A 12,089-nucleotide genomic window follows, 5' to 3' on the forward strand; every position below is an offset into this window, starting at 1 on the left:
ATGTTATCAATAAGACCCTTTAAATGTTATTATCTGGGGATAAATTGTATTAACTGTTCTATGCAGTCCTTCATATTTCTCTTCTGAAATTTCTGCTTTGTTCTGTGGTCAAGGAAGAGCAAAGACTACATGATGCATCCCACTTGAATAGAACATGAAGGACATAAAACAGATATTCCGAGATCATTAAACTATGTTTACATGAACCTGATCATTAAACCCTTACCTCTCCATAACTGAGTTAAAAACCTAAAGGGAAACTTTGACGATTTTCAACCGGCTTTGTATCGTTGCAGTGTGGGTAGTATGGGCAAATGAACGATGTTCGGCTTCCCTCCATGTTACCGGCGCCCGGAGATCCCTGCTCACCCACATTGTAATGGTACAAAGCCGGTTGAAAATCTGCAAAGTTTCCCTTAAATATAATCAATGTAGGCACTTTCTTGATAAAATCAGATAATTCATTTGATCACTATGCAACCCCCGAAAGGTCACAGTAAACTACTTTTACGGTCACTTGCGGTACCTCACAATAGTTTACGCATTATTGCCTCTGATCCACATTTCTGCAATGCAACCACAACACAAAGTGGGTGCAAAAGATTTTAAGGGATGATTTAAGTTTTGCGAAGAAATACAAAAATAGTTCACTAACAAACTTCTACTGTTAACGCAAAGGATCTAAAATAAACGTATTAGCAACCCAGCAGCTCTCGACTGCAGCATGCTGAATATTGAGGAGTAATTTTAAGTACCTTATATTGCATTGAAGATGTCGGTGAGGTCATCTGTATTCCAAACAAAACCAACCAATACTTCCATTCAAGTTTTACAACATAAAGAAATAAGTAATTAATTCAAATGAACAGATAGGGTTCCATCATCAGACAGTGAAGAGCAGACAGTCAGAGAGAGGTGATCCCAGGTGAGCGTCAGGAATGTCCTTTTATTAGCCAAAGCAAAGGAGACTCCACATCATGTATGGTTATACGATCATACAAGTTTGTTCACACTGACAATAGAAACAAAAAGGAGCTTTAAGGTGGAAACATCCAAAAAGTTATCAAACGAACAACAAAAAGCTACCAAACTAAAAACGCTACAGACTTCATCTCAGCGCTCCAAAGTCCAAACACCTATTGAGTATGTGCTGCAGAAAGGGAAAGGGAGGGGGTGGCATTATTCAAACACAGCAACATCAGAAAAATGTGACAGAGGAAAAAGATTCAGTGGCCGAAAGTCATTATTTACAAAATAAAACATGAGTCAGCAATCTGTCCATCCCACATCCTCTACATAGCAACAGGGCAGTGTTGCAATTCAGAATTTTGTCAACATTTTACCATAGCAACAGAACTTGATGTCAGTATTTTTTTTTTACCCTAGCAACGGGGCATGTCAACATTTCACCATAGCAACAGAGCATGAACATTTGATCATGGCAACATAGCTTTTAATCATAATTTTACCATAGCAACAGAGAATGTGAAGACTTTTTCATAGCGACAGAGAACCAACACTTCACTGTGGTAGAAAAGCTTTTCATCTACAACATGCTTTACCATAGCAACAGATTCTACCATAGCAACAGATTCTACCATAGCAACAGAGCATGTGAGGATTTTAACATAGCAACAGAGAATGTAAAGATTTTACCATGGCAACACATTTCACCATAGCAACGGAGCATAAACATTTTATCATAGCAACATATTGTGGCATTTCATCATCATTTTACGATAGCAAGAGAGCATGTTAGGATATTACCATAGCAACAGAGCATTTACATTTTAGACCACAGCAGCACAGCATATTTAAGCGCGTACAGCGACAATGTTTGTCAAACTCATAATCGTGATGTTACCATAACAACAAAACAGGTGAGTATGTTCAGCGTGTCAACTCTGGACATGATTTGACAAAAAGCTGCATTGGAAACAGGGTAAGAGAGGACCAAAATTCTGCCAACATCAACATAATCATCATCATCATCCTCATCCTCATCATCATCAGTTTGTGCTACCAGTCAGTGGAGGAGCTGCAGGTAATAGTAAAGTCTGGATCAGTCTTTCTACTGGACATACTGCAGGGGGCGGGGCTTACCTGCCATTATCTACACGAAGGGGGGAGGAGTTTCAGTATTGACCGACAGTCAATGGCAGGGCAAGTCTAAACTGGGCTGTAGTTGAGTAAAAGTCCAGAATCCGATATGGTTTATGTCGGCTTTGTTTCACCTGGATCCAGGTAGGTGTAACATGTTTTTTATACAGTAAGTCTGTTTTGGGTGGGGCTTTAACCCAGGCTTATCTTGACCTTGCGTGCTCCAATAGGTCGGTCATTGAGGTCCATGACAGCGGCAGTGGCCTCCTCGTGGTTTTGGAAAGCCACCATGGCCTCGCCAGTTGGCAAGCCTTTCTCACTGAACTGCAGGCAGACTGAGCCTGGCAGAACCTGGTAGCCATAGAAGAAGTCCATGATCTCGTCCACGGTTACAGTGAACGGCATGTTCTGAAGCTTTACAATTGTCGGGCCAGGAGCACCGCGTTGACCATTGGGATTGTTAGATCCTCCGGGGGCCGGCTGGTTACGAAGACCATCAGTTCCTGGAGTGAACACCTGCTGTCCACCAGGAGCCCCACCCCCTGGACGTCCTTGGTTGTTGTTAGCCCCTCCCCCTCTCGGCTGTCCTCCTCCACCTCCTTTTCTGTTGGCATTGTCAAAGGGCACCAACCCTCTCAGCCCATCCTGGCTGAATGGAGCTCCTCCTGCTGCTCCGGGTCGAAAGCCCGGTGGCTCCAGGATCGGAGCTCCGGGAAGACCAGCAACAAGTGGAGGAGCCACACCCAGATTCACGTCCCCCAGCCCTGCTGCCAGAGGAGGGAGAGGAGGAGGGCCTGCCAGCCCGTTTCCTGGGGCTGAGAATGGAGTCACAAAGGGGGCACTGTTGAGGTTCCCCATGGTGTTTCTGAGAAAGTTAAATTCCTCCCCACTAATCCCTGCAAATGGGTTAATCTGAGGTTGCTGGGGACTGGGCTGGGCTTGCTGGTGCTGGTTCTGAATTTGGTTCTGCTGGTTCTGGTTGCGTTGGCCCCTCTTGTTCTGAGGAGGAGGATTCCTCTCAATTTCCTTCATCTGCTCAAAGGTCACCAGGTGGACAAAGGCATCGCGGCCGTTGAGTTTTTGGCGGTGCAGTCTTTCAGCTTTACGGGCGTCTTCCTCTGTGCGCAGCTGGAAGATAGCTTGCCCTAAACCGTTGCCATGGCTATCTGTCAGAACCTTAAGGGTGTCCTCGTAAAGCCCCACACCCTCCAGGAAGGCACGGACATCCTTCTTGGAGACATTGTAAGGGATGTTGGTGATGTGGGCACAGTTCCTGGGAACTTTCAAGCCATCCTGGTTCTTGCCATCACCCTGTGATGCTTCACGTTTACGAATGGAGTCTATCTTCTCAAGCATTCCTTTCCGGCTGATTGGGTGGACCTGGATGAAGCGGGTGCCCATGTACTGCATGTGAGCACCCAGAGCAGTCTTGTAGTCCTGTTCTGCTTTGAACTCAAGGAAGCCCTCTCCTGTGGCTCGCCCGTTGGGCCCGTAGGCGATGTAGACGCTGTCCTCCATGATGGCCAAATTGTTAAAGAACTCCTTTATCTGTTTCTTGTCGGCCTCGTAGGGAAGGCCCTTCAGGTAGACACAGAACTCCTGACGGTGGGGAGATCGTGACCTTCCTCGCTGGTCCCTGCCTCCTGCCATGGCATTACCACGGCGATGATGCTGGTCCTGTAACTCGTTGCTGTTATTTAATTTGCTGATATTGTGAGGCGCATGGCCTATCATGCCGTCATTGAGGCTGGCCCATTGACGCTCAGAGCTCGGGGTGATCTCAATGAACCTTTGACCCATCATGCCACCTCCCCGTTTCACAGCTTCGAAGCTGTCCTGGGGTGAGAAGAACTTGACCATAGCCCTGCCAGTTGGCCGACCCTGCCCATCCCTAACCAGGCGAGCCCCATCCACCCCCAGACCCCGGAAAAACTCCCTGACCTCCATCTCTGAGCAGGAGAACGGGAGATTTTGCAGGAGGACAAACAACTCATCAGGATGGGCTATTCCAGCTCCGGCGGCTGCGGCAGCAGCAGCTTTCATATGGGCCTGGAGGCCCAAAGAGGCCAGAGGGGAGAGAGGGTTGAACAACATGGGGTTGGGGGCTCCAAGAGGGAGGCCGGAGCCCATTCCTCCTGGGGGAGGTAGGGAGGGGTTGAAGGGAGGCATGGAGGACATGTGGGAAAGATGGGACATAGGAGGCACGGGAGGTCCTTGGGAGAGGGGGGAGACAGTAGGTACAGGGGGAAGGGAAGACACTGGAGGAGGAACTGGAATGGTGGGCAGCGTGGGCATGGGGGGCATGGAAGGCATGCTGGGAAGTGGAGGGATGGGTGGGGGTCCTGCATTGAGCGATGCAAGAGCTGTGCTGATTGTGGGGGCAGAGCTGTAGCTGTTGGGGAAGCTGGGCACCACACTGACCACTGCCTTGTGACTTGGTGGCTCGTGAGATGAGCTTGCTGCCGTCACTGAGGCTGGGGCGTGGCCGAAACCTTGGTTTCCATGGCTACTGCTTCTCCCTCCTTGCCCTGGCTGCACTGTGGGTATGGGGGCGGTGCCTGCTTGTCGGTTGGCATTTCCTGCTGTTGGTGCAGCCGTCTCCACAGCGCCCGCCCCAGCCTCAAACCTGCGGCGGCTGAGTTCAATCATGTTCTGCATCTCTGTCTTGCTGCTAAGCAACAGGGACACTTTGGAGCCCTTAATGGAACCGCCTGTACGCATCATCCCCAGGCGAGCATCCTCATCAGTGGCAAAGACTATGAAGGCTTCACCATGCTCACCCCCCACGATGTGCACTCCCCCGTCAGGGATGGTTAGGCCAGAGAAGAAGTGTCTGATGTCCATGGTGCCGGCCACTATGGGCAGACCCTGCAGCCTGATGACTACCGCCATACTGACTGCTAAACAACAGCCCTACAACCTGGGGAGAAAGCAACACTACCGTCAGATGAAGAGCAAAAAGAGGGAGACCAGTGGTTTCCAGATGTTTCCTCAGGAAACTCTGATCTGACTACGTAAGCTAATAAAGGCTTAGCCAACACTGCTTACATTTAAGTTTCTTCAAAATAACCCAAAGACTATTTTTAAACTTTATGCACCCATTTTTTGGTCCTGACATTTGGAAACCAGTGGTATTTGGAAGAGGTTTGGGGGATGGGGGTGAAAAATTAGCAGGAAACTAGCCAAAAAGCTAAACTAAAACAGTCTCCATCCACCTGCAGCCATTAGTAAGTTTGATGAACTTGTTTCAGATTTTTGAAAATTAAGAGATCATGCTGCATGTCAGACTTTTTGTTAAACCTAAACAGAAGCACTCTTGTGCATTAGCATAGCTCCACTGTTCATTAATCTGTTCCAAGTGTTGTAAAATAAATATTTGGTAAGAAATGACACTGTCAATTGACATATTACATTGAATATATATGCATATATGTCTACATATTAGGGGTGTAACAGTACACACCTCGGTTGTGGGGTCACGGTTCAAAAATGTTTTTGCTACAACAGGGGAAACAAAAAATGCTGAAAATATTTGTGTTCATTTATTTTGAAAATGATTAACATTCAAAAGTGGCTCATTGGCCATAATGTAACAGGTAAGGCACTCAAATACTGGAATAGTGTCATATTGGCAGGCAAAACAGACCGACTTAAATGCATACGTGAAGGCACATTGTAGCATGGCTCAAGCACTTTGACCATATGCTTTAATTTGGTATAGTCTACCATCGAGCATGGTTACATATACACAGCAATAAACACTCTATAGCACTTTGGCACGGTCTGAATCTGCAGTGGGGGGCTGCCTGAACGCTGTGGGGAGAAGGACTCGCCGTCCAGTCTGTTTTTGTTTCCTTCTGCTAATTGACACATTCAGGCGGTGCCGTCGTGATTTAATGTTTCAAGTGTATCTACAGATAAACTCGACTTCAACTGAACAATATCGGCATACAGTCTGACACAAATCGTTGCCAAGTGAGCTTGATTGACCCGGCTAACCGGGCTAAGCCGACTAGCATGCTACAGCTGGTTACAGCTGATTAACAACTAGCGCATACACTGTCAAAACTTAGCGGGTTAAAATCGCGCTCCAGAATTTCTGTTCTGCATGTGTGAATAGTAGACATAAACAGCTGTTTGGGTGACTGGATGTACCGAAAGGATTTTGCATACCGATTGGTTCGGGACGAATACATGTACCGTTACAGCCCTACAACATATACATAGTACATATGTATATGTACAAGACAGACCTTAAAGAAAAGAAAGTTCCCAGAGGAACAAAACAATTAAGACCTCCAGACTGACAGAGCTGTTGCTGCACTGATGCACGGTACATTCTCTACCCAACTGTCTCTGATGTTACATATTGCAAATTCATAGCAATTGAAACATGGTAAAATGTGTTTTACAGTGCAAAACAGACTGAAACATTTGTCATGTGTGATATAATTCATCAAAGATTTTTGCTTATTTTTTCTGAAACAAGCATGCACTAGGGCCAGGTTACATCTCGTCTCTGTGAGGACTGATTTATCAGATTGACAACTCACACCGTTTCTATGGTATCTAACAAGAGTTTTCAAGTTTAAGCAGGCCTTTGACATGACTCGTTCTTCATTATAGTTAGATCCTTTCCTTTATGTGTTTCAGTAAAACAGTTCAGCCTAATGCTATTCTTACACAAGAAACTTTCTGACTTTCTGCAACTTATTTAGTTGAAAACTAAAGTCAGTATGCTTCAAACAAAGTGTTTGTCGTATTGACTAACAGTATATGAAACCCAATTTCCAAAGGTGAAATCAACAATTTTTGTAACTTGAAGCAGATGATGAAATGTTCAACAGACAATTTGTTTGAAGATTACCAATTCTAATTACTAATAATACCATAAATCTCAATCGAGTCGCTCTGTCTATCAGCCCTCGTATGTTGTCTACCATGCAGTACAAAGACGCTTGTAGTCTGAAAGATTTTGTACAACAGCAAACCTTCATGAATCTCATGCAACTTGCAACTCACCAATGCAACTAAGCTGTGTGTATAGTTTCACTGTTTAACAGACAGGATTTCTGCAGGACACTGAAACCTGGTGAAAAGGTCAGAAAAACAAACATTCCTGTTCAAAATATCTTGATGGAATTCAACTTTTCACAGAACATACTGACAGTAGATTTTGGTGTTTCCTGCAGTTGGCGGGTTGTTCTTAATCAGAGTGAATAACTGACTCTCACTCAGACTCAACAAAGAGTTAAATATTAAAGCATTGTGTGTTGTATGATTTCAGCTTTAATCCTAAAAGGTTGTCTTTACCTCAACAGGAAAGAAAATAACTACCAAACTCAAGAATCTCAACAGCCACGAAGAGACTTTTAAAACTAGCAGCAGGAAAACAAATCTCAGAAATCACTGCAGCGGCTTCCCTTTCTGAGAAAACCTGTCTAAAACAAAAACCCATCATGACTACAGCTGGCAGTGCACAACAAATATCAAACTAGACCCAAACTGTCATCAGAACAAGTAAAGTAGTAAACTGAAGATTGGACATGCTGAGCTGCAACCAGCCAGCAACACCCTGCAAACACCAAGTAACAACCCAGGCGGCCAGCAACAACACAGGTGAACAGGACTGATCCATCCTGAAACCTCGAGCAGCATCAAATCAGCCAGCAGCATGTCACCAACTGGTTGTAGAACACCACCACACAAGCAACATGTCAACAAGCAAATCTGCAATACATTGTCACGTCAACAAAACATCATGTTAACAGGAGCAACAGCAGTAACTTATCAACCAGAGCAATGTCACCAACATTTTAACAACAGCAATGTCAGATACATGTAAACCAGAGAAACATTAGCATCATGTCAACCACAGCAACATTAGCATTACATCAACCAGAGCGACATTAGTATTATGTAAACCAGAGCAACATCAGCAACCGATTGAAAGCACAGCACCAAAGACAGCTGATCAGAAGAGAAAGCAAACAGAAGTTAGGTGCAGAGCAATACTGATAAACCATGTTGTCCAACTGAGCAATAGCAGGTGGAGCAATGCTCTCTGCTTTCACAATCCTCTGGATCCTCAGACACATCTTCAGGTTCTGTTCTCTGACTAACACTGATCCAAGACTGGCAGACATCACAGTCCTGGATGGACATCTCACTAAACTCTGACATTTCAGGCACTCAGGAGCTCATACAATTTGCTAGTTGAGAAATGTTGAAAATACAATTCAAACAAAAACCCTGGTCTGGGTGTGAGGCTGCAGCCCACCACACATGACGCCAGACATCATCATCAATGATTTCAGTGCTCAACCTCGGCACAGACAAATCACACCAACACTGACGATTGTCAGTTCTCCTAATGCTTCTTCAAGATTGACTTTTTATGGATTTTCAACCTGGACATCCACTCCTCATGTTACTTCTGGGTGTCAACCTGCAGACAGTCTGTGTGAAACATCAACAGCAGAAAGAGGATAAAAAAACGCAAGAGAGGAAACGACAACAGCTAATAATGTCAGAAACAATCAAGAGTATCCAGAGAAAGGTGAAAAGGTTCAACTGAAGCTGCAGTTTGCACTCACATAAGCCAAGAAACCAAATAAAGCTGATAGGAGACAGAAAACAACCTCTTTCAAACAGCCAGCAAACCAGAAAAAATGTTCAATACAGCAAATTCAGGATTAAAAAGCAAAACACTGCCTTGTTTCTCAGTTTAAAGCTGGAATCCATCACTGTCCACATGTCGCCGTCAACCTCACAACACAGCATAAAGAATGGGATTGGACGAGGAGAGGGGAACAACATCCATGGACCAAGATTGAATCTATTTTAGAACAAGGATGAGGGGATCTGCACACATCAGCCAACTAGGAGCTCAAATCTCAACAGACAGGACAACGAAACAGGATCTGTGCAATGAAGCCTGGAGCTTACAGCCTTTTGCTGCACCTTATAACCTTTAACTGTAGCTGTGTGCACCAGACCACCTTATCATCCATATATTTTCAGTGACTAATAAAATCTTTGGTTCCGCTTGTACAGAACTCCACTGACCTGCACAGGGACAAAAACAGAAACAACTGACTTACAGGAAACTGTACTACATCTGAATTTGCAACAAAACCCTTAACATAGTTTGTGGGCAAACAGACTGAATAAAATATGCAGCAGAATTCTATGTTGTGTCTAATAAATTACCCAACCGATACAGGATTTTTGAGGCCTTTACCGATATTGATAAAAATATAGTATATATATTAGGGATGTCACGAGAACCGATACTTCGGTACCTACTCAGTACCAAAATTCAAAAAATGTGACAGTACTCGTTTTCTTCGGTACCAAAGGTACCGAACGATGCCTGTAATGGTCATTTGGTACTGGAGCGGAGGTACTGGAGATACAATTCTTCCGGATCCAATGGTGGCAGTGTAAACGCTTACAAGTGTTCTCATCTGCTGTGAAATGAAGGAAGAAGAAGAACACCGCAACAGCACGGAAAAAAACAACAACACGAGACGTGAAAGATGGCAGCGGCCTCCACCTCAACTCGTTGAGAAAACAAATAGCAAGAGTCGGGTATGGAAGTACTTTGCGTTCGAGGCAGATTTAAAAGGGGTAATAATAGATTCGCGAAAACCAGTATGCGGTGCAGTAACGGTGCCGTCGTACTTTTCTTTCCAAAGGAGGAAATACTTCCAATTTAGTAAAGCACCTCAAAGACAGACATCCAGACAATATTGTTTGTTTTAAATACTTGAAGGCTACATGCAACTGTTCTGTTTTGCAATGTTAATAAACATTTTTATTTATTACTTAAAGGCTACATGCCTCTGTTTTTTGTAATGTTCAAATGTTTTAATAAAGGAGTGCATGCTGAATTACATGGGATTTATTGGGTTTTTTTACCGTGGTATCGAATTGTTATCGAGAATCGTGTAAATTCACTGGTATTGGTATCGACTACTAGATTTCTGGTACCGTGACATCCCTAATAAATATATTTCATTACATAACCCATACAAAAACTAAACATCCTAATAGGGTTTCCTTTTTTTTTTTTAAACAATTGCGACCAAGAAATGTAATGGTGGTGACATGTTAGTGCTTCAAGTTCCAGCACAACTTCACCTACAAGTATGTACGTGTATCATGATATCTGCTAACGCATTTCAGCCTGTGGCCTTCATCAGGACCTGTCCTGACAGGAGTTGGTCTAACAACATGATCATATAATGAGCTAATATCTGCAGATATATCGGCCTTGTGTAAAACCCATCACTTTGCTCAACCACTACGTGCATTTAACATTACAGAAACCTATGTTTGCATGACAAACAGTCATTACTTTTGCAGAATCCATGTCTGTAAAAGGGCTTAAAGCTAGCTGGTGGTGTAGCGAGCAGCAACACAACCTGACACCTGGTACTGGTGTGTGTGTGACGGGATGCCTCTGAGGCATGGCTAGTAGTCTGCAGTGAAACCCGGCAAAATACTGAGCTACAGACAAAATAGCTGTAACTCACACACACCTGCTCCTCATCAGGTCATACAGAGAGGAAACTACAACATGAGATGAGCTGCAGTGAAGAGTAATGATTAGTGTTGGTTGTGCTAGCTAGCCAGCAGCTACGTTAACAAAACAGCATTTTAAACCTCCCTGAACATGTTATAAAGTCATTATAATGATAAATACCCGACATGAAACCTCTACAGTGAGATCCTCTCAGTCATAGCGAGCTAACTAGCTAGTTCCCAGCAGGAATACTGAATGTAGCTAGTTTAGCTTAGCGTTAGCCACCTAGCTTCGCTTTGTGTGTGTGTGTGTGTTGGAGCGGAGCACGGTGCACGCTTTTAACGGCTCCTCTCGTTGCTAAGCTACCCGGTGTAGGTGCGTCACTGAGCGGGCTGCTGCCGCTGCTGGATTCTTACCGAGAAATCTGTGAATAAACACACTGAGGTTTAACTCATGAACGGAGCTCCTTCTCTTCTCTTCTCCTCTCCTCTCTGTCTGTAGGCTGCTGCTGCTGCACGAAATGTCGGCGCAAGCATCGCGATACCAGACGTGATGACGCGAGACTACGGCCAGCGCATCGGTCAGAGCAACAGCGCCCCCTACAAGGCTGAAGAAGGAACTTGCCTGGTGTTTTAGTTTTTACTACCTGTTTTTATATATAAATTTAAATATATATATATATATGGTGTTTTAGTTTATATATAAATTAACTTGCCTTGGTGTTTTAGTTTTTACTACCTGTTTTTATATATAAATATAAATATATATATATATATGGTGTTTTAGTTTATATATAAATTAACTTGCCTTGGTGTTTTAGTTTTTATTACCTGTTTATATAAACAGGCAGTAAAAACTAAAACACCATAAATATATAAACTAAAACACCATATATATATATATATATATTTATTTACATATGAAGAAGGAACTTGTCCTGGTGTTTTAGTTTTTACTACCTGTTTTTATATATAAATTTAAATATATATATATATGGTGTTTTAATTTATATATAAATTAACTTGCCTTGGTGTTTAAGTTTTTATTACCTGTTTATATAAACAGGCAGTAAAAACTAAAACACCATAAATATATAAACTAAAACACCATATATATATATTTATTTACATATGAAGAAGGAACTTGTCCTGTTTTTTTAGTTTTTACTACCTGTTTATATAAACAGGTAGTAAAAACTAAAACACCATAAATATATAAACTAAAACACCATATATATATATTTATTTACATATGAAGAAGGAACTTGTCCTGGTGTTTTAGTTTTCACTACCTGTTTATATAAACAGGCAGTAAAAACTAAAACACCATAAATATATAAACTAAAACACCATATATATATATTTATTTACATATGAAGAAGGAACTTGTCCTGGTGTTTTAGTTTTCACTACCTGTTTATATATATATAAACAGATATGTGTATATTTACGCATATACA

The 12,089-nt window shown here is 43.1% G+C and overlaps 1 protein-coding gene across 4 annotated transcripts in view; it reads right to left on the reverse strand.

Moving 5' to 3' along the window:
• cpne1 (copine I) overlaps positions 1–11,199 on the reverse strand; it is a 30,629-nt gene extending 19,430 nt beyond the window's left edge. For 2 of the 4 annotated variants that reach the window (XM_037758052.1, XM_037757899.1), the window contains exon 1: positions 11,047–11,199. Coding sequence is in view for 2 of the 4 variants with exons in the window: in XM_037757811.1 (XP_037613739.1) it covers positions 2,293–4,992 (2,700 nt within the window). In the remaining 2 variants the exon portion in view is untranslated. Of the gene's footprint in view, positions 1–926; positions 5,021–7,122; positions 7,190–11,046 lie in introns of those variants that run through there. The other 2 variants (XM_037757811.1, XM_037757715.1) reach the window with 2 other exon arrangements.
• Between the last annotated feature and the right edge of the window lie 890 nt (positions 11,200–12,089).

The sequence above is a fragment of the Sebastes umbrosus genome, chromosome 1 (genome assembly GCF_015220745.1).
Source record: "Sebastes umbrosus isolate fSebUmb1 chromosome 1, fSebUmb1.pri, whole genome shotgun sequence".
Lineage (NCBI taxonomy): Eukaryota > Metazoa > Chordata > Actinopteri > Perciformes > Sebastidae > Sebastes > Sebastes umbrosus.